This window comes from Notechis scutatus, chromosome 1, assembly GCF_049901735.1.
Source record: "Notechis scutatus isolate UNSWTSFEM ecotype Mainland chromosome 1, rNotScu1.2, whole genome shotgun sequence".
NCBI lineage: Eukaryota > Metazoa > Chordata > Lepidosauria > Squamata > Elapidae > Notechis > Notechis scutatus.
In genome coordinates this window covers 92,678,690-92,701,848 of record NC_142009.1, presented here as the reverse complement: position 1 = coordinate 92,701,848, position 23,159 = coordinate 92,678,690, and the positions used below count along the sequence as shown (strand labels likewise).

The 23,159-nt window shown below is 36.3% G+C and overlaps 1 protein-coding gene across 4 annotated transcripts in view; it reads right to left on the bottom strand.

Annotated features, from left to right (window-relative positions):
- The window catches only part of AHI1 (Abelson helper integration site 1), a 72,641-nt gene that overhangs the window by 29,939 nt on the left and 19,543 nt on the right, over positions 1–23,159 (bottom strand). For 2 of the 4 annotated variants that reach the window (XM_087971234.1, XM_087971226.1), the window contains exons 15-20: positions 21,787–21,905; positions 18,576–18,706; positions 17,845–17,985; positions 16,355–16,557; positions 9,098–9,173; positions 8,420–8,455 (exon numbers count right to left, since the gene is read on the bottom strand). In XM_087971234.1, the coding sequence (XP_087827360.1) occupies positions 8,420–8,455; positions 9,098–9,173; positions 16,355–16,557; positions 17,845–17,985; positions 18,576–18,706; positions 21,787–21,905 (706 nt within the window). The remainder of the gene's footprint in view (positions 1–8,419; positions 8,456–9,097; positions 9,174–16,354; positions 16,558–17,844; positions 17,986–18,575; positions 18,707–21,786; positions 21,906–23,159) is intronic. The other 2 variants (XM_087971243.1, XM_026666145.2) reach the window with 1 other exon arrangement.

The following is a 23,159-nucleotide window of genomic DNA, read 5'->3' as shown; positions in this document are numbered from 1 at the left end:
ATTTCACATAAATAGGAGTTTTCTCATGATAAAGCTTTGGAATCTTCAAAGTTTTGCAGCTAATGCGTTCAGCATTTCTATACTTTTCAGCTAAATATTTTTAATTAACATGCCTAGAAGTAATTTATAACAAAGAACACTTAATGGAGGAATCTGTGCAGTCTTGATTTCATTGTAAACACAATAAGCCAACATTTTTTTAAAAAAGTTATACTATTCTGACATTTGCATTGTCACTTTTAAGAGATTATCAATCAAAGGGAAAATTTTGAAGCACAATCTTTTAAATGCAAAGAATACAAACCTAGTGTGATGTCATAGTTGTGGTTATTTCCATGAAAAACGCATACCAACAGTACATATCTTGAACAGAGAGTTCCATCAAGAATTGTGTGTTCTGGGACGTGTTTTTAAAAGCAAGAATGAGCAGACAACTTTATAGCTTTCTTGCTGTTTTTTGCAATCACACCATTCATCAGGTTTTCCTTTGTGAAGCACTTTTAGGTGCCCTTTTAACAAAGCGAGATTCCGTCATTTTCTTGGGTACAAAACGCAGCTCCCCTTAGGCAGCAAACTCTGAATGAATGTTTACCTGAACTTCCCTCAGCATCCCTAAGAAGATAAAAGCATTTCCAGGTGTTTTTTTTTCCCCCCAGGACGGAGAAAACAATGTTAATGTGATTAGTTTACTGAAGGCAAGTCTAGAAATAGCATAAAGCAGCACCTTGGCTGATCTTGGAAAAAGATAAGAAGGGTTTAACCTGGTTTGGACTTGAATGGAAGACCAACAGAAAATATCCAGGACTTTGGAGTATACTGGCAAGTTGAAAAACAGTCTGGAAGACAATATGGCAAATTATTTCCATACTGTGGTAAGAAATGCCATACAGCAGGCTGCCTCTAGGGCAGAGATGGGAACCATGGCCTTTTATGACTTGTGGACTTCAACTCCTAGAATATCAGAGCCAGCTGTCATAAAAGAGGCATGGTTCCCCACCCCGAAGGGTACATTACTTTACCCTATCCAGATACATCTCTTGAACAACTTTTAGCCAAGTAACTGATCAGCTGTCACATGGCTTATGCACAAAAACCTTAATATTGCCTTTTATTAAAATGGCTGGCTTTAAAATGGCGGGAGAGGGGTTTGGCTTCCATGCAATCTGGACTATACTTTGAAAAAAATGCTTCCCAAGAGTACCTGGGTTTTGCTCATCAATATTATATTGCTGAATTGTGCAGAGTAAGGCTGTTGGGAAGAAGTTAAGGGGCTTAAATTATTCCTTGAGACTCTCCAAAATAGGGAGAACTGTCCCAATGTTCAGGCTCTAATTTTTACTCCTGCTAGACTGGATTTGAAATCATCCTTTACAGAATAATTGTCTTAATTTGCATGGTAGTCATGCTGATAGAAATCTAATTTTGGAATCTGCTGTTAATGGTGAAAAGGTTTTAGAATCTTGTAAATAAAAAGCATGTAACAGTTATGTGAATTAGCATATATCTCATTTCTAATAAGCCAGGATTCTCTAATGCTTTGGTTTATCATTCTCTGGGAAGGTGGCTAATGGTTTGCTAGAACAAGCAGTGAAAGGATCTGAAGTATATATAATGACATGGAACCTGGTTATTTTTAGGGTTTCTTTTCTTCAATTATTTCTGTTTGTCCCATTAGATCCAATGGGATGGGCCTTCTCAATGTTCCATCTATTAAACATAGGCAGTTCTCAACTTCTGACCATTTGTTTAGTGATGGTCCAAAGTTAAGATGGCCTCAGAAAAAGTAACATAAAACCATCCACAAAGTTATGACCATCACACTATTGCTGAGGTTACGCGATTGCAATTTGAGCACTTGGCAATCAGGCTGCCTTTATGACAGTCACAATGTCTTATGGTGACATGATAGCAGCTGGCTTCTGGTAATTAGAGAAGCCAGATTTGTTTAATGACTGCATGATTCACTTAACACCCACAATTTGCTTAATGCCCATGATAAAAATGTTTGTAAATCAGATTATGGTCATATGATGATTCATTTAATGACTGTCGCCATCTCAAGCAGATGATTCCAGGCAACTAATAATTTCTTTATGTACATCCCTCTTCTTCTATCACGGTATCAATATGGTTTAAAGAAATTTGAAGCTGATTTCCCAAGGAGGCACTAATCAAATTAGATACATTAAGCTTTCCATTGTATACATGATGCTTCCCTGTGTCTCAGACCATGTCTTGTAAATACAAAATATTGTAATATGATCAAGTCTTTTCTTTTCTCTCACTCTTTCTCTTTCTTTACCACTCATCTCTCTCAGAGAGGAACATTTATATTCTGGGTTTTCTCTGATAGTAAAAGATTGCATATGTAGGGACTGCCTTAGTTTTAGTTTTACCCCCAAAACAATGATGTGAGATGTATGGGAAGAGGGGACTATAACCCAGCTCTTGTTAGTCCATATCCAACATTCTAACCAATACATTACTGGATCTTATTTAATTATTTGCCAGAATACATTTTCATATTACAAATGTATTTCCTTCCCATTATAGTTCACACCAGAAATAACTTTAAATCTCCAGAAATATTGCAAGTTTGTAAATTTCATGGCCACAAGCAAGATTTTGGATTTAATTCAGGATTCTTCCCCTTTTTTTCTTTAAAGCTGACATAAACAACATTTTTCTCCAGTTTCTGAAGTATCCCATAAATTTTGGGGAATTCTTATAAAATACACAGATGCAATAAATAGCTAGAGGAAAACACACACACTTTTTTCTTAGGCAGGGCTTCATACTGAATGTTTTTCTTCAATTAATTTTTTCTCTCCTTCTCCCAAATCCTCTGCACAGTACAACATGCCTACTTATTCATGCAAACATACCACTATACCCTAATCAAGATGTTTTTCATAATGGTTAACAAAAATATGAATGCATTAGATGTATTATTTAACTATTTTTAAAAAATCCAGATGGCTGTCAGATTCTAGAAGAATGGAGTATATAAGGAATCGAAGACAATGATAGGGTTTTGCTTATATACAAGTTGTACTTTCCCATATCTTTACTATACATACATGTATCGTGAATATGTATATGTATACTGAAGTTATAGGAAAGTACAACTTGTATATAAGCAAAGCCCTACCCTTGTCTTCAATTTTTATACGCTCCATTCTTTTAGAATATGTATTACATTATATGTACATGTATATTATATGATCCATCCATCCATCCATCCATCCATCCATCCATCCATCCATGCATATACACATGGTATTGTGACATTTAAAAAATATTTTCTCAGCCATGAATGGTAGTGACATGATTCTGACACTATGATGTGCTTCATTGCAGTTCTTGAGCCTTTACTTTTTGGGATTCATGTCAGATTTCTGAAAATATTTAACTATTATTCATTGGTTAAAAACCACTTTTCCATTATTTAACAATGATATCTCTGGGTTCCAGGAACTACAAAAAAAGGACTGAGGGGACACTGACTGTCCCCTCTGCTTTTTAACTACAATTAAGCTATTGTGACCTAAGAGTGGGTTTAACGCTGTAATTGTGGAGTAATTTTTAGGACAAATTTTGGAGACTCAGATGAACTAGTCTACTCTTTGTAAAACACAAAGTGATTAGGTATGTAATATTTTACCAAGCCATACTAAACATCCAATGTTTTATACCTTCAATGCAGAGCAAATTGTTCTCTAGCTTTTATTAAATATTATATTTCATCACACTCAGCTATTGTCAAAGTTTGGCACTACAGCAAGTAATGCTCACATGTTGGTAGGCTGATAGGGACATATAGTCCTTTGTTATTTATCACTGGAAAAAAGGAAGTTATCTAACATCTGTAGTTATGAAGACCTTTGAAAGGCTGTTAGACTCCTTGCAATTTGCCTACCAAGCAAACAGATCAACAGATGATGCTGTTAATATGACTCTGCGTTACATCCTACATCTTGAATCTCATCATTCCAGATATTCTTTTAACTAAACTAAATCAGCTAGCTGTACCTGACCACACTTGTAAATGGATCATAAGCTACCTAACAGACAGGAAGCAGCAGGTGAAACTAGGCAAAATCACATCAGATACCTGTACAATTAGCACAGGAGCCCCCCAGGGCTGTGTGCTCTCTCCACATCTCTTCTCTCTATATACCAATGACTGCATCTCAAAAGATCCCTCTGTTAAAGTACTGAAGTTTGCAAATGATACAACAGTGATTGGTCTCATTCAAGACAATGATGAATCTGCATACAGATGGGAGGTTGAACAACTAGCCTTGCGGTGCAACCAGAACAATCTTGAACTAAATATACTCAAAACCATAGAAATGGTGGTAGATTTTAGGAGAAACCCTCCTATACAACCCACCTCTTACAATACTAGACAACACAGTATCAACAGTAGAGACCTTCAAATTTCTAGGTTCTATCACATCTCAAGATTGTATTTGAATGACTAAAATCAATTGGGTGGTTGTTTAAAACTGTTTAAAATGGCTCCACTTTTAGAAGAACTGAAAATGGAACTTTTTCAAAGAAGATGCACAAGAAGGGAGGGGTTCTTTTGGCTTCGTATTTCAGTTTTTAGAAATGGAGATTTGGAATTATGAGAAACAACAAGAAATGCCTGCAGAACAAGAAGATTGCGACAAAGAAGCCATCTTTAATGAACAAGTAATCTTAGGTGGGGAAAAAAAGGAAAGGGGGGAAAGAGAATGGAAAGTTTAAGATTGGGAAAAACAACTCCCCCCAAAATAGAGTGAAAAATAAGTATAAAATCAGAAAGCAACAGAAGAGGGAAATGCAGAAGAGAGAATTAGAAGTAGAGAGACAAGGGGGTAAAAAGGGGAGGGAGAAGATGAGAGGGAAGAAAGAAAGGAAAAGAAGTTATAAAGGACAGAAACAAAATATAGAGAAACAGGGCCTATTTAGAGATAATGGGTGAAAACTTAATGGAAAAAGGGATTCTGCAAAGGTACGTAAGATAGTATTGTTATATTAGAAACAGAAATAATTTTAGAAAATATGAAACAATGTATGATTAAAATAGCTATCGTAATTCAGTGGAATGCTTGTCAATAAATAAATGTAACAAAATGAATATTTAATGATTTACAAAACATATGTGAAGAGAAATAAGGGAAAAATTAATTATGGAGATTATATGTGTCTTTAAGGAAGTATGATATTTAATTGAAAAGAAGTGTTAAAGATGTTAAGATTTTAATGATTATTAATGATAGAACTGAATTGGAATGGAATGAGGGTTTATAATTACATATATTTATAATCTTTTTTTAAAAAAAGAATATAGTGTGTATTATAAGAATGTACCAAGCAGAATTCGATTGGAAGTTATGTATTATATTGAAGGTCATAACCTTAGGGTATATATTGAAGTTTAAATAAGAGTTGAATGGATGTAATTAAAAGATATAAAGGTGTCATACTCCAATTAGTAACTACAGGAGAAAATTTGTTTAATGAGAAAAGATAATATGAAATTGAAACAGAACAGACAAAAGTATAAATATAATGATTTGAATTGAGATGACATAATCAAAATAAAATTGAGAAAATTAAAAGAGGGGAAAAACTATATAGAAAATGTAGAATAGTATAAGATATGGAATAGAACATAAAAAGGAGCATGAAATTGAGTTTTGTGTCTGTATAAAGAAGTTCAACCCGGGACCATGTTATTTCCAAAAAGATGTTTTACTTGTATTTTGTACGTGTGAAAACCCAAATAAAACTTTATTAAAAAAAAAAGACTTAAAATGGACATCTAATATCAAAAACATCATCAAAAAAGCTCAACAAATAATGTTTTTTCTGTGCCAACTCAGAAAGCTCCAACTGCCCAAAGACCTGAGGATTCCATTCTACAGAGGAATTATTGCGTCTGTCATCTGCACCTCTATAACTGTCTGGTTTGGCTCTGCAACCAAACAAGACAGACACAGACTTCAACAGATAATTAAAACTGCAGAAAAAACAATTGCTACCAACCTGCCTTCCATTGAGGACCTGTATACTGCACGGGTCAAAAAGAGGGCTGTAAAAATATCTAAGGACCCCTCACATCCTGGACATTGTTTCAACTTCCACCCTCAAACGACTTTATAGAGCACTGCACACCAGAACAACTAGATACAAGTATTTTTGTCCCTGAATGCCATCACTCTGCTAAACAATTAATTCCCACAACACTGTCAATTTATTTACTTAGATTGTATTACTATTATTCCTCTACTACTAGATTTTAATAACACTTCCTAGTATCTATCTCTTCCCACTTATGACTATAACCCTGTTGCTTGTATCTTTACAATTTATATTGTTTTAATTGTTTCCTAGTATGATTTGATTGCTTATTAGTAACCTATGACTATCCCTAAGTGTTGTTATCTTATGCTTCTTGATGAATGTATTTTTTTTCCTTTTATGTACACGGGGAGTATATGCACCAAAGACAAATTCCTTGTGACACTTGCCAATAAAGAATTCAACTCAATTCAATTCAATTCAATTCAATTGTTATTTTTAACAAGCATATGGCACTAACATGTAGGTTCTGGTTACTTGTCACCTGCAATTCATTTTGTACATGGTTTACAAAGTAAACAAAATTTACAAAGTAATGGAAGAAAAATATGCTACTTATTTATGGAACATAGCAATTTCCTTAATCTTGATTCTCTTTTGATGGGTTCCAGATTCCCAAATCCCTCTTGGCTATGTGGAGGCACAAGGCTGAAGAAAACTATCTTAGAGAAAAACTTAGGTTGTCATGATTTTGCCATAGCTAATGGTGACAGATATACAAACGCTTTTCCCACGTCTCTCTAAAAACAATGTTCTTGTAAGCAGAGGGATCATAGCAATGAACCCAAAAGAGATAAACAGAAGTTCCATTGTCACCTAAATGTTATGAATGTTCTCATGGGAACTTTGATGAAACAATGCATTCCTTTTCCCAATATTTTACATTCTAGATTAGGTTATTCTAGAATTCCAATGGCACTAAGATATTGTTTGCACATTTTTTGTTTCATTTTCTAAAATAACATATTCTGTTTTTTAAAAGAACTGATATTAATCTGGTCAATAAAATGCCCAGTTTAAGGTCACTGCTGCAAACTGCAGTTCTTCCAATAATATTTAAAACATATGGGATAATTTACATACTACAAAGAATTAGAAATTATTAACACACTTCATTTATAAAATCTACAATGGCACATAATTAATCAATCAAGATTCAGAGAGCTGTGGAGACCTGATTTTATTTTCAACATACCCGGGCATAGTTGTTTGTATATGCCTTTTATGGGGATTTTAGGTTCAGGTTTTGTTTCTGGAATTTTATTTTAGCAATTTTCTTTATTTGATTTGCCTTTCCTTGGTGGGCTATAAACCAGAAGACTTTGAGTTCTAATCCCACTATAGGCATTAAAATCAGCTGTATGACCAATCACTCGTTCTCTTTCAGCCCAACCCACCTCACAGGGTTGTTGCTCCGAGGATAATAGGAGAAGGAAGAAGCATTATGTATGTTTGCTGTCTTGAGTTACTTATAAAGTAATAAAGTCTGGATAAAAAAACTCAAACAAATAAATAATGCCACAACACACTGAATCTGCCTGCAAAAGGTATGTGTGGATCTGTGTTCAAAATAAATAAATAAAAATAAACAAGAAGGCAGGGAGAATGCAAAGATGGGTCCAAAAGAAGGAAGCTTTCCTTAGTACAGCTTTCTCTAAGTTGACACCTTCTAAGTGAGTTCCATAGAATGAAGGTGGAGATGGGAGCTGTAGTGTTGTAGGTCCATAGGGCATTACAGGTTTTCCTTGTTTAACCACCATTCGTTTAGCAACAGTTCAAAATTACGATGGTGCTGAAACAGTGACTTACACTTTACTTGTGGAAAGCTGGCAGGAAGAGTGCAAATGACAATCACCTGACCCTAGAACACTGCAATAGTCTTCTTAAGTGTGAGCTGCCAAGCACCCAGATTGTGAATACACGACCATAGACTGGCTGGAATGGCCAGAACCTCAAGGACCGGCCATAAGTACTACTCATGCAGTGCCATCATAATGTCTAACGGACACTGTTTAAATAGTCATTAACCTATCTGTAAAACAAACAAGGACATTCTAAAAAGATTAATGCTAATTGAAACCGATTTCGCTGAAGACCCTCATAAAATCAGTGAAATATGGCATGCCTTTTAGCTCACTGCAGTGATCCTACTTGTTGAACATTATAGCATTAGTGCCATAACCTGATCGCTGGAAGTTTAGATTATCCTCCCTCCTTCATTCTATCAATTCATTAATATGGTACTTTTTTAAACTACCAATTCAGTAGAAACATCTCGACCCACCTGAATGTTGTAATCTATATCCACCATAAACTTGTTCTATTAACAAAGAAGTTATGAAAAATTAATAAAAAATAAAAAAGAGATTAAATGAGATTCTTTAATCTTTGCATTTATCTCTTTGTCCAAAATTCCTGAAATCTGTTCTATTGTGAAAAAAAACCACACACAAGCATTTGTGTTCCCCCCACCAACTAATGTGAACTATCAATCTTGACTTGGGTCAAGCTGTCAGATGAAGTGGGATGTTCATATTCTGTCCGAACCAATTTGGGCTTTGTTTTTAAGTACTGCCTTGGATTCCGAATATATTTTCCTTCCAGATTTTGAAGCCAGATTATACCGTAATAATCTATGGTACATCGATGAATGATCGAAGTGCTTACTATAAAGCAATACAGGTTTGACAAAATTTGCTTTGCTTAATTTTTCTTATGTTCTGAACAACTGCTACTCAAGTTTGATTCCAGTTGTCTGTCATTCATCTCTGTATTAGTGTTATCCTTAAATTCATTGAGTAAATTCGTATCATGGTAAATATTATTCACCGAAAAATCAGTCACTGAACAAAGTAGGTCATTTTATATGATCACAGAACTCCTCAAAAGTCCATTAATAACCACAGTAAAGTATACATTACCACTATAGTAAGAAAAGGATATGGTGGAATCATTTATATACCTGGATTGTTTGTCAGTCTTAATCTGGAGTGTGGTGGCAGCAGAGATTGGCTAGGAAGCATTGAACTGGAACTGGCCTGCAAAAGAAAAAATGAAATATAACTGAGATACAAGAACTAAACTGCAAAGCATTACCAATTGCAAAAATAATTATTGTATTAGTATAACAGCAAATTCAATTTTGAAGAACTAAAAACAGTTTGAAAAGAAATATAGTTTTTTTTGTAAAGTTGAAATACCAATACATTATGAAATATAACTGCCTCCATTTATTTTTCTAAAAGGATGCATTAATACTTCCTTTTGGCATTCTTTTTAATTATTGCGTCAACATTGTGGTCTCCGAACCTACAAGGTATATGCCATTTTCTGTTTCTCAAAGTTGAAAAACCCTCTGGATTATTACATAAATTGTACTGTTTATCTGACATAGCTTGACAATTTTACTTTTTTCACTCCTTCAGTCTCAACAGATTTGATTGTGATGCCCAAGTCCTTCAAGAGGTATCAGAGGAAAAAAAAATAAGTTCAAAGTTATGATCTCTCTGCAGGAAGCTATAGCAGAAATATAGAGAGGTTACTATAACAGCTCAAAATTCAAGCACTTGAGTTTAGCAGCCTGTAACATTAGAGTTAAAGAATACAATCTCCCTACTTTATCAAAATATATATATTTTTTAAAAATGATTGATTTCTAAGTAACTTCTTTCAGAATAGCCTTGGGGGCATACTGCCTAACGCTTTCACAATGAACAAATGTATAAAAGGCTCCATCTTAAAACCGAGATGCAGATACCACCATCCAATTTATATAGGGGAAGTTCGTAACTCTTTGTGATTCTATTTCAAGTATAATTTCAAAAAAAAAAAAAAAGTTGGCTGCTGGTTTTTTCAATCCTTTTTCCAGGGGTGGGCTGCTGGGGGTTCGGAAATCCCCTAGCTAAAATTCTGCACAGTTCAGAGAACCCCCAAATCCCACTCCTGGCTGGCCCCCTCCACCCCTCCCCTCCCCGAAGTCCGCAAGCGGCCTGTTTTGGATCCAGGTAAATGCAGGGCATGTACGGAGGCTTGGGGAGGGCGAAAAACAGGCCTCTTGGAAGTTTGGGAAGGCTGGAAACGGGCCTCTCCGGAGCCTGGGGAGGCCATTTTTGCCCTCCCGGAGGCTTGGAAAAAACCTCCGGAGCCCGGGGAGGACAAAAATGCTCCCCCACTGTGGTGCAGGAGGCTGACTAGGCCACACCCGTCATGGCCACACCCACTCAGCAATCAGGCGAAGAATTTGTTGCTAACATTTTTAGTGTACATACATGTAGTGTATATGAAGTAAGGAGGAACTCAAATCTATGAATCCAAGGTATGAGTTAAGGGCTGAGAAAGCAATTTATTTTCGAAAGACAGTTAAACTGTGAAAAGACAGTTAAAAAAATTATTTAGAAATAGAAAAGGATGTAGGTATTTGTTTATTAACACAAATTGAAGTTGTAAATAATGTTGGTAATAATTAGGAATTAGGAAAATTATTTTCAGGGTATAGAATGGAACTAATGTAACATTGCATTTGGAATATTTTGTATTCATCAGAAAAAAATCTTATGCAGCAGATGATGTAGAAAATGTCATATATTATTTGTCTTCTCCTGTTTGTTCTTTACAGCAAGAGTTTAATACACATAAAGTACATTCAGCATTTTAGTTTCATTTCATTTGATTACATAATCATTAAGAGGGACAAAGCTTAACATATTAAACCAAAATAAATTAAGTAATATAAATACATGAAATTTAGAAAAAAGTTAGATATTTTAATATGGCAACTAAAATTTAGCATTTATTTTGAATTATTAGCTTTTTTTTTCCTTTTACCTAGGCTTTATGAATGTGACTGTAAATGCGCTCTGAGCAGAAAATCAGATCTGAAGATAACCTCCTCAACCTGAAGTGAATTGTCGCCAGCAGTTAAATCTCCAAGGCTTATTTGGCCAGCTTTCATAATTTATTACTCAACATATCAAAGCAGGTTTAGACTGGAACCCCCTCTCCCCCTTTGGGCTTATTTCATCAGATTTCTCTGAATTAAAACTATTAATTGAAAGTATCCCAAAATCTTTTGATCTGCTTCTTTCCTGACCTGTGACAAAGTATTCCAACTAAGTGGTTTAATAATCTTGGGTAATTTTTTAAAACTTTCCTAACAAGGGCATAACACTTCAAAAAAAAAAAAAACACACACACACAAACCCCTAAAGGTTTTAGCCATATAGGAATTGGTATGGTTTGATAAAGCAATTCTATTGTTGAGAACTCTTTATTTGCAAGCTAACTTTTACATGCTAAGCTATGAACCAGCCATACCCCCATTCTAAACCTTATGCTGCTTTGCAGCCTTAGGCAAAGTATGTCCCAAAGGTGCTTTTTCAGGAGAAAACTGGACTTTTGTTTTTTCTTTTGAAGACGTTTCGCTTCTCATCCAAGAAGCTTCTTCACCTCTGACAGGATAGTGGGGTATGGAAGGATTTATATTCCTTGCAGGCAGCTGGTCATTTGCAACCTTTTAGTGGGTCATTGAAGCACTTGAAGATTTATCTATGTCCTCAGGATCACTTGAGTAGTGCTTCTGGTTCCTGTAGTCAGATAAACCTCCAAGTGCTTCAACAACTCTCTAAAAGGATGCAAATGGCCAGCTGTCTGCAAGTAATATAAATCCTTCCATTCCCCACTACCCTATCAGAACTGAGGAAGCTTCTTGGATGAGAAGCGAAACATCTTCAAAAGAAAAAAAAACAGAAAGCCCAGTTGCCCCCTGAAAAAGCCTTTGGGACAACCATGACCTGGATGACTGAGAATCTCTGCAGACTCTTAGGCAAAGGTCACAAATGCAAGGAATGGTTAGTTATTTTTTCATCACCATTGTAACTGCAAGAGGCCGCAGTGCAAGGCAGTCGCTAAATGAGGATTACCTAGAATGTAAAAAATATTAAAACCAGCTTCTTAAAATATGCAATAACAGTCCAATTGATCCATGAAAAGCTGGCAGACCTCTACTTCATTTAATAGGTTTTTTTTGCACATTCATGCTAAATGAATATATCGACATCATATTCTTTTAAAGCCTTCTCTTCACAATCCAAATGAAATGCATTAATTCATTGGTGCACACTGTAGCTGCTACTACTTTGTTTACACTTACCTTCTCCTGCCATCAAGCACCACTAAGCAGACTAAACTCATCTTAAAAAGTGCTTTGTTTAGTGCTACATGCTAATTGGGGCAGTTGAAGTCAAAATATCTGTATCTCAAATGCTTGTTAGAAGTGATTTTGGGTTGCACATAATTCCAAGTTAATGAATGGTGGGGATTATTTAATTTTGTTTAGCCATTTCTGTGGCCCAACAGGAGCAAATCCAAACTGCATTATTTAGCCTGGTTCTTTGTTCACGATAAACTCTAACTCTACCCTAGTGTTTATGGCTGCACCATTCACTTTCATGTAAGTATTCTATCAACACAGGAGTAGTTTGCATGTAGAATGAATATCCTTAACTTGCAGTTTATTTAAAGAATACTCCTGAAAATGTGATTTCTGTGAACATGCAACAGAGTTGCAGACAAGTGAGAAGAAAAATAGCAAAAACCCTCACATCCCCTGCCTGTTCATTAGCAGTGGAAGTGGCTTGCATGAACTCTGCACCCTCTACCCTCAGGGGGTCAGGCTGTTATTAAAGAACGTGCAATATCAGGTAGGTATATCTCTCTATCTCTCTATCCATCCATCCATCCATCCATCCATCCATCCATCCATCTATCTATCTATCTATCTATCTATCTATCTATCTATCTATCTATCTATCTATCTATCTATCTATCTATCTCTCTACCTACCTACCTACCTACCTATCGTTCAACAGTGAGGTATAACTTGAAAACAGTCTTCCAATGCTGTCTGTAAAGGTAGACTGACCTCTACTTTCCTATGTTTTAAGTTAACATGGCAGCATATAATAGGGCCTATGGAACAATTACTGTGAAGCAATAATTTCTGAAATGCAGGCTGTGGGAAGAAATTGCTAAACACCTTTTCAACAACAAGAAAAGGTTGGCTAAGATAACTAACACCAATCAACTAATTCTTTTTCACAACACTTTGCTTGCTTAACATAAAAACCACAGTTCTATCTTGGATAGTATATTCCAAGGCCTGAGTGGAGTAGAATTACAAGTACAAAAAGTATTGTGTGTGTATGTGTGTGTTTAAAGAGATAGAAAAGCCTACACACTTCTGCCAAGTTGAAACAGAGCTGTTTTGCATTTGCTTATAATCTATGGGAATTATGCAAATATTCCTTTTCAGAGAGCCTAATTTTCATGTTTTAAAAAAAATAGTGTACACCACCCAAAAATAAAAGGGAATCCAGGTAAATTCAGGTTCCAACAAGCTAAGAACAATTTTGCTGATTTGTTCCTGATAATACAAGGCTGTGACCTTTACAATTAAAAGAATAAAAATTTTCATACATGGTTGCAAGGCAAATTAGGCTGGGAAAGTCAGCACTGTAATTTGTCTTTTCTGGAGTTTTGTGCCTTTGTGAGTAGAGTTAATCCTTCAAATTACAGTTTTGTCACAGTGTGCAGCAGGCAATTATTAGTTCTAAGTAAGTCAGCAATCTCTTTTGTTTTGTACTGGAGTAGTTTTACATGCAACCCTCCCTCAGGTAGAAAAACAGACCTTTACAATATTATTCAGGCCAATCTGTACTTTGACCCTATGTACAGACTTATCACTTGCTATTATCTTACATCGCTTATTCCCCACAGTATAATGAGAAAAAGGCCAAGTCAAAATGGTTCAAGAAAAAATTTCACTGAGAAGTATGGTTTGAATTTTTTTCTAATGCACTTTGACCATTTTACACTTGTCACCAGGAGAAAAACAATGCACCATTTGTACCAGAGAAAGCCATCAGAAACCCAGCCAAATTTGCCAGCTTGTTTTCTGAACTTGGGAGCAGTGGTTGCTACGAGAGCTTGTTTTCTTCTATACAAATGGGACTTGAAGCAGTGCAACTATAGTCACCACCTTGGACGATTTGTCAAGGCACACCTGGAGAGATTTCTCAAGCGCTCCATTTCCCCCCTTGGTGTAAAGGCAGGAAATGCCTACCATAGCTTCATCCAGCCCTCCTTCAGTTTGCACAATGCAAGTTCTCTAGAATATTGTCTTCTTGCAGCAATTGACCTCAAATGGTTTTTTTTTTTTTTTGAAGGCTGTGGAAGGAACCAAGTACACCTGCTGCCACCACAGCACCACATTAATGCAATCAGCCAAGTAGTGAATAAGGTTTTTTTTAAGCTTCTTTTTATTAATTTTGCACATTATTGTATGCTTTCTGCCTTGGTAATGGAGTTGACTGTTAAAATGGGGGGATTCTGAAGTTATTTTTCTCTCTCTCTTGTATTCCCAGCCTCCCTAAAATTGCTGAACTACCACTATCACATTCCTACCCACTGAAATGGACTGGGGATGTTGGGAGCCATATTTGAAGGTCTAACAGGGGTAGTCAACCTTTTTATACCTACCGCCCACTTTTGTATCTCTGTTAACAGTGAAATTTTCTCTAACCGCCCACCAGTTCCACAGTAATGGTTATTTATAACGTAGAGGACAAAACCCCTACTGCCCACCATGAAAGCTGGAACGCCCACTAGTGGGCGGTAGGGACCAGGTTTACTACCACTGGTCTAACATAGGGGGTCCCCAAACTTGGCAACTTTAAGACATTAACTGGGAGTTGAAGTCCACAAGTCTTAAAGTTGCCAAGTTTGGAGACCTCTGGCCTAACATCTGGCACATCTACATAACATTAGGTCATTTTCAAACCTGAACATTTAGAATCTTCTGGAGAGATGGCAGTAAGTCTATATAACCGTAATCTACAGTATTTATGTACATTATACCAAATAGTTCCACAGGCAATTAATTTACAGGGAGCTAATTAAGGATAATTTTATGTCTTATTCTAAATAGGTTGCAAAGAGGGCTCAGGAAGCATAACAGAACTTATAAAGGGAAAAAATAGCATAACAATACAACATCTGCAACAAAATTTGATGCTTCAAGTGTATTTATAGTTTTATGTAGCAAAATAATAAAAACCAACAAAAACAATACATCTAGAATCTACACCAATGGGTACTGAAGTTCGTGAGATATGACAGGATCAGACAGTAGAAGGAGGTATATGCAATTTAACATAAATGAAAAGCAGCAAGATCCAAGGCAAATAAGCAGGCTTATATAAAACCTGCATTTCCAACACTATCTCTAAATCCCACAGAAAATAAAATGGTATTTAATGCAGGGTTTTGCTTGCATTTTTGATACACACACCCAAATTTTCAAATATAACCACTGGATGTCTAGCTCATGACAAGGGGCTGCTACTTTTGGTAAAACGGTAAACCAAATATCATTAAATATTCTGCTACATTAGCTTAGTAATTAAATTGTAGGACTTGGAAGACTACAAAAAAAATTCAGATACAAATTATTCAAATATAGTTGATCAATCTAGAAGAAACAGTTGCTGTTTTCCACAGTGCCACAACTATTTAAAGAGCAATACTTTAGATATTAGTTTTATTTTACAGCTACTTTTGTTTATGATCATTACATTTATGCTGTATTCCTTAAAATCAATCTGGCAGTAAGTCACTACGTTAAGAAAATGCCCTTATTCCTAATGCCACCCAGTGGAAGAATGACCTTAGAAGAGTTTTAGAATTTGAAATCCAACATCCTGTGATTCTACAAGCCTACAAGCTCTCTTATGGCAAACCCACATATATAGCACGATCCTGACAATCTTTATCAACTACTCATGATATTCAGAGGCATAACATCATCATGAGGAAAGCCAATGGCTGCTGCCAGGTGTATGGGGGAAGCAATGCAGAATGGCATGAGAGCTCGGGATGACTATTGCTGGGCAGGAAAGACTTACCTGAGATATTTGCAATCTACCCTGTTGGCTTCTTCATTGAATTTGCTTGTCAGAAGCCGGCAGGAAAGGCCGCAAATAGTGATCATGTGACTGTGGGACACTGCAACCATTGCAATTATGAGCCGGTTGCCAAGTGCCCAGATCATAGTCACATGACCCCAGGAGTGCTGTGACAGTTGGAACTTCAAGGACTGATTGTAAGTACCATTTCATTCAGCACCGTAAGTCACATTGTAATGGAATTTTTAAGTGAACTTTACCGTAACAGAATCCAGCTTTTGCTTGACTTTTTGCATCCTGATAGATATTCTTGCAACATTTGCAAACTGATCAGGTGAAGATATCATCAGATTCTTCTGGGCAGGCACAGTGGCAGACATGCTGAGAGTCTGTGGGCTTCTGGGGGATTTGGTTAGTTGTGATCCACTCAATTCTTTTACTGCCTCAACCCCCTGCTTGGCCACTGCAGAGGACAAAATTAAAAAAAAGTTTGAACAATATTAATCCTGTCATAAAAGAGTGCTGAATCCCAGCTATCATTGGAATGAAGGATGTACGCAGTAAGGCTATAAAGCAGAAAAATATAAAATAGTCACTATCATTTAAATGTCAACAGATTAGATATCTAATGAGCCATGGCGGCACAGTGGTTAGAGTGATAGTACTGCAGGCACTGTCTGCTGATTGCCAGCTGCCTGCAATTTGGCAGATCGAATCCCACCAGGCTCAAGGTTGACTCAGCCTTCTATTCTTCTGAGGTGGGTAAAATGAGGGCCCAAATTGTTGGGGACAATAGGCTGACTGTAAACTGCTTACTTTAAGACTAAGTCAGGGGTGTCAAACTCAATTTCATTGAGGGCCACATCAGGGCTGTGGTTGACCTTGGGCGGGGTCAGGCAGGCATGACTGACTGGGTGGGCACGACCAGTTTAATGCCACTCCCCAAGCTGCTGGCATGTGTCCTCTTTGCACTGGATAGACAGGGCCAAAGCCACGCTGGCCTGATGTTTCCTCTTCGCATTTGGTAGACTGGGCCGAAGCGATGCGGGCCCAGCCCCTTACATTTTCCAGGGCGGCCTTGCAGGCCGGATCCAACCACATCCTGGGCCAGATTTGGCCCGCAGCCTTGTGTTTGACACCGCTGGTCTAAGTGCTATTGCTATCGCTATGGAGGCAGTCAAAGAACCTCAAAAGCTTTGTAGAGTATTTAAACTTTCTTACTATGAGTTCAATTACCACCTCTTATAGGTAGTCCCCCACTTAGAACTCCAACCGGAACCAAAATTTTTGATGCTAAGTTAAGGTGGTGATTAAGTGAACCACATTCCATTTTACTACCTTTTTTGGTCATGGCTGTTAAGTGAATCATTGCAGTTGTTAAGTGAATCACATCCTCATTAAGTGAATCCAGCTTGCTCCACTGACTTTGCTTGTCAGAAGCTGGCTGGGAAGATTGCAAATGACAATCATGTGTCCCTGGGACACCGCCACTGTCAAAAAATACATGCAATTTGCCAGGCATCCAAATTTCGATCACTTAACCATGGAGACGGACATGGTCATAGGATTGGTCATAACTCACTTTTTCCAGTGGCTATTGTAACTTTGAACGGTCACTAAATGAATGGTTGTAAGTCAAGGACTATCTGTATCTGCGGCAAGAGAGAAAGGCCACTTCAAACTTTCATAACTAAGTTTGGACTTGAATACACCCACTCACGTACCCCAATGCATACACATATCAAATTACCTTTGTAATCGTAAATGTACACAAGGATTGGCTGGTTTTGACCAAAGGCACAAAACGCCACCATATGTTCAAGTGGATGGAAAGCAACATCACGAAGAGGGGAAGTGAAAGAAAGATCAGAATACATAGCTACCTGATCACCTGCAAAAGAAAAAAAAAGTATGTGAAGCAAATACTTTATTCACAAATGTTATTATTTTTTTTTTTACACTACAAGTTTGGGGGTACCCAAGCCAACTGAACCTGAAAATTAAAGGATTCTTTCAAATTAAGAATTGTAAACAAATATCCTGCGGGGCAGGTATAATTTATCATTATCACTTTGGGATATAATGTATAAGGAATAAATAAATGATAAATATTTGTGAATAATAATTGAGTTATTAATGAATAAATTATTATTATTATTATTGTTCATCGCACTGGGTTTGGCATTTTTGTCTGCTTATTGAATAACCTAGTTCTGGGGATCCCATTATTTTAATGTAAAGTTGTATATCTTTATCGATGTTGTATCTTTATATGATTTGATATTATATTGATGCATATCAATTTAAAATACAGGTAGAAAGCAATTGGGAAGCATCACTTAATGTATACAAAAATCCCAAGAAAAGGTTTTGAAACTTTTTAATTTTCAACCAGTTATTTGGAAGGTCCTTTAAAAACATAAGTTACCTGTAAACAAACATTTTCTATTTTTAACTTTTCAAAATAAAGAACGAAGGTACCTGTTTCTAAATTCCAAACGTATGCTACACCATCTTCACTTCCAGAAAAAAGGAATGTTCCACATGGTGTTAAGGTGCTATGAATTTTTTCTCGATAGTTTGTAGCACCGATATATTTCTTTGTAGCTAAGCTAAAGAATAGAATAGAATTCTTTATTGGTCAAGTATGATTGGACACACAAGGAATTTGTCTTGGTGCAAATACTCTCAGTATACATAAAAGAAAAGATACATTCGTCAAGAGTCAAGAATCATCAGGTACAACACTTAATGATAGTCATAGAGTACAATAAGCAATCAAATCATACTAGGAAACAGTCAATATAGATCATATAGATCAAGCGACAAAGTTACAATCAAAATTATAACTACTCTTTTTAATTATTTTCAATTTCATTGTACACCTGTTGTGCATTGAAAATAAATGTTTGATTTGATTTATTGTATGTCACTTCTGATTTCTGGAAGGATCTACCCCTACTTTCACCTAGTCCTCAACTTACAACCATTCGTTTAGCAACTGTTTGAAGTTACAAAAGAACAGAAAAAAGTAATGGAATTATTGATTATGAGTCCCTGCAGAATCAGGAGAACATTAAAAGCAGGGGAGGGGGGAGAATTGATTTCAAGGCTTGATGGGCAGAATATCCAGCAATTCTACTCTCTCTACTGCACTCCTAACTTTTATGGGGAAATTGCAAGGTCTATTCTTCTGTTATTTTAAAAGAGTAAAATCTCTGTATAACAACAGATGGTTTAGTGCTCCTGTTTCAAAAATCATCTCAGTAATGTTGACTATAGAAATGTGTCTAATTGGATCTGGAAAGATATGCCTACTACATCTTTTAAATCCTACATATAGATCTGGATAAAAGATCCAAGAACACTGGAGTTGTCTAGTAAAATATTAAATGGGTGAGAAAATTCTATTCACTATATACCACAAAGCGCTATTAATTCTAACAGAGCTACTTCAAATTCCTTTTATGTTTTGTAAAGATGGGCTCCATATGCCACAAATCCTGGGTCTTTTATTATCTTATAGCCAATCCCACTCCCCATACATTTTTCTTCCTCAGAAGTGCTTTGCTATTGTCTTTGCTTTCATTTATTTTGTATCTGAAAAAGCAACCAAAATCTTTAGCTGCTTTCATCAACTGCTGTATGGAGCTTTGTGATTGCATAATTCTTAATACTATTTTATCTGCAAAATATTTAATTTTCCATTCTCCCTGAATTTTGATCTCAATTATCTGGTTTTTTTTTTATATATATCTTGCTCTCCAAGACTTCTAGAATAGAATAGAATACCTTTATTGTCATTGCATTCTACAAATACAACGAAATTTGAAAGCTACTCCAGCACAGTGTCCCAAACACATCACAATCACACTAGAGTATTTAAAAATTAAAATAATTAAAATAATAATTAAAAACCTAGTCTAAAACCTATCTAAAACATATAGTAAGTTAGATAGTTTAAAAATGCCACTATATACATAGTGCATTGTTTGATTCAAGACAATTATTGCCTTGGAAAAGAAACTGTTTCTCAGTCTATTAGTCCTCATTTTAAGACACCTATAACGCCTCCCTGATGGTAACAGTTCAAAATATGAATGTCCAGGATGAGAATGGTCTGTGGAGATTTTTAGTGCTCTAGAGAGGGGTCTGGTCTACGCAATCTCTTCCAAAGAAGAAAGAGAGCAACCAATGATTTTTTGTGCTGTGTTTATAACTCTCTGGAGCATCTTCTTATCCACTGCAGAGCATCCAGCATACCACACCGTTACACAGTATGCCAAAATGCTCTCGATGGTAGAACGGTAAAAAGTAACCAGCAACTTCTCACCCAGACCACTCTTTTTCAGCAGCCTCAGAAAGTGCAGGCGCTGTTGGGCCTTCTTTGCAGTGGCCATAGTGTGGACTGACCAAGTAAGGTTGTCAGAAATATGAGTTCCTACAAAATTTAAAACTGTGAACTCTTTCCACAGTCTCCATTGATATATAGTGGGAGAGGCTCTGCTTTGCATCTTCTGAAGTCTATAATCAATTCTTTGGTCTTTTTGATGTTCAGGGCGATGTTATGACTCTTGCACCACAAGCCCAGTCTGAGAACCTCTGACCTATAGGCCGTCTCGTCTTCTCCTGATAGGAGTCCCACCAATGTGGTGTCGTCTGCAAATTTTATTATAGAGTTAGTGGGACAAGAGGGAGTGCAGTCGTAGGTTTAGAGTGAATACAAAAGAGGGCTCAGCACACAACCCTGTGGAGAACCAGTGCTGAGAGCAAGAGTGGAGGAAAAATAGCTGCCAATCCTAACAGTTTGGGGTCTGTTAGTAAGAAAGTCCTTTATCCAACAGCAGATGTGAGAGGAGCAATTACAAATAGCAAAAGGGACATTGGTGCCTTATGGTTGTATATGCCAAAAATCCTGATGGCAGTAATAACATTTTAGAGCAAAAATCAGCAGTAATGAATTTCTTATTTCAAGTTTAAATGAGAAAAATCTGTCTTTACAATGCTTGAAGCAGCTGTTGGCAATAAATAATTTTCTTTGGAAAATCTGTGTCTCATATTGTTGTACATATCTAATCCAATGTTCCTATGATTCCATGTTCCTGTTTTTTCTAATTTTGAATTCTAATCATTCATTATTACTACTACAGCTATCTTTAATGTTGTATTTAGAACATCTTTCATTCAACTCACTTTATAAATCTGTACAAACTCATCGCATCTTATTATTTAGCACCCAAATTTGTCCAAACATTTAGTCAACTCTATATATCTTTCTTGAAAATATGGAATTAATGTGCCATTCCCTCTTCCAGATTGTAATTTGATGTTCCTTCTCCTACGTAGGTTGTCTTTTCTCAGTCATGTTAAGCCCCTTTACTATCCTTAGCATTCTCTCGCCCTCCTCTTTCAGCTTCATTGGTAGGGATGGTACCTTTCAGTTCACATCCTTGCCAGCATCACACTCAAATTTAATGAAGCTACTGAGCCTTCCCATTATGTCATAGGGAGTGGGAGTGGAAGAACAGCTTAGAAAGGCTCATTTAATTTGATACGTTATGCCTTTAAGAGCATTAAGACCAGTAAATGTTAAGATATTTAGAAGAAACGAGATGCCAATTTTTAGAAATGCCTCAAAGTGTCTTGTAGTATTGTTTAAATGGTATAAAACAGAAAATTTTGAAATACTTACATTCGAAGATCCATAATTCTTACAGTACTATCCTTGGTGTGGATAAGTAAACGCCTTCCATTTGGATGTACCTCCAAATAATTTATTGCTGTTCCTTTAATGTCACCATCATTTATTTCCTACCAAAACAACCCCAATAAAAAACACAGAACTATTGAGAGCATGTTTACAATTTAATAATAATACAAATAACAATAACAGTATCTGCCTATCCCAAGTCCTTGGGAAGGACTCAATAGGTGGATAAAAATGCCTAATAAAGTCTAAACCTTGATGGTGTTAAACGAGTATTGAAACATCTGCAATAAAATAACCAAGCTCAGAGATCACCAAGGACCTCACAGTTCAACCTTGAGTTACAAATATTTTCTTCTATTGATATCAGTCTAAACATGTGGCTGGCTGTGCACCAACCATAATACATTAATATATGCCGCCTGATTCCCAGTGACTCTTTAGAATAGTGATACTATAGAGAATAAAAAAAGACAACAGCATATCAGTCTTGTTAGGTTAGTCCAAGTGGCCAAGGAATCCATTGTCTTATCAGAAGCCTTTGAAACATCCATAAGCAAGAGATGAATGAAAAAAATTCTCTCCTGCTACTGTTTCACAGAGAATGGCATTTAGAGTTACACAACTTCTGATCCAGGTACGAGTACAGCTGTGATTACAGTTAGGCATTAATAACCTTCACCTCTCATTATCTCCTATTAATTGTTAAACTGTTGCCACTGAAGTTTTTTAAAAATGTACTGTCATTTCTATTTTAGTATCTGTAAACTGCCTAAAATTCATAAGCTTAAGAGGTAATAAATAAAACTGGATAAATTAAAGCCTGGCACAATTATTGATTGATAGCATTTAAAGGCATAAATGGCCATTACTACCTTGCAGTGAAGAATACCACACACATAATTTATGCAAAGAAATACATACTGTAAATTGCTTGTAATTTCAGACTAGTCAAGTTACCAATATGGTTATTGTCTAATGAGGAGAGGAAAGGGGGATCTGTGTAAATTCTTTTGAATTGCTGGATAGAATATAACAAATATTTCAAACACTTTAGCAAAATGAATGGGGAAAAAAGAAGTCAAGTATTTAAGTATCCGTGATTACAAATGGGTTTAAGGTTCTATCACTGTCACATTTTTCTTCTGTAAGTAGGTACAATTATAATATGGGAGCCAGATTGGTCTAATATTTAAAATGTTGGGGTATGAGCAAGGAACTTTGACTTGTAAGCCAGCTGTAGTCACAGAAGCTGGCCAGATAACTGAGCCAGTCACTTTTTCTCAGCTCTAGGAAGACAATGGCAAAGCATTTCTGAAAACATTGCCAAGAAAATGACATGATGTCCATGTAGGTGT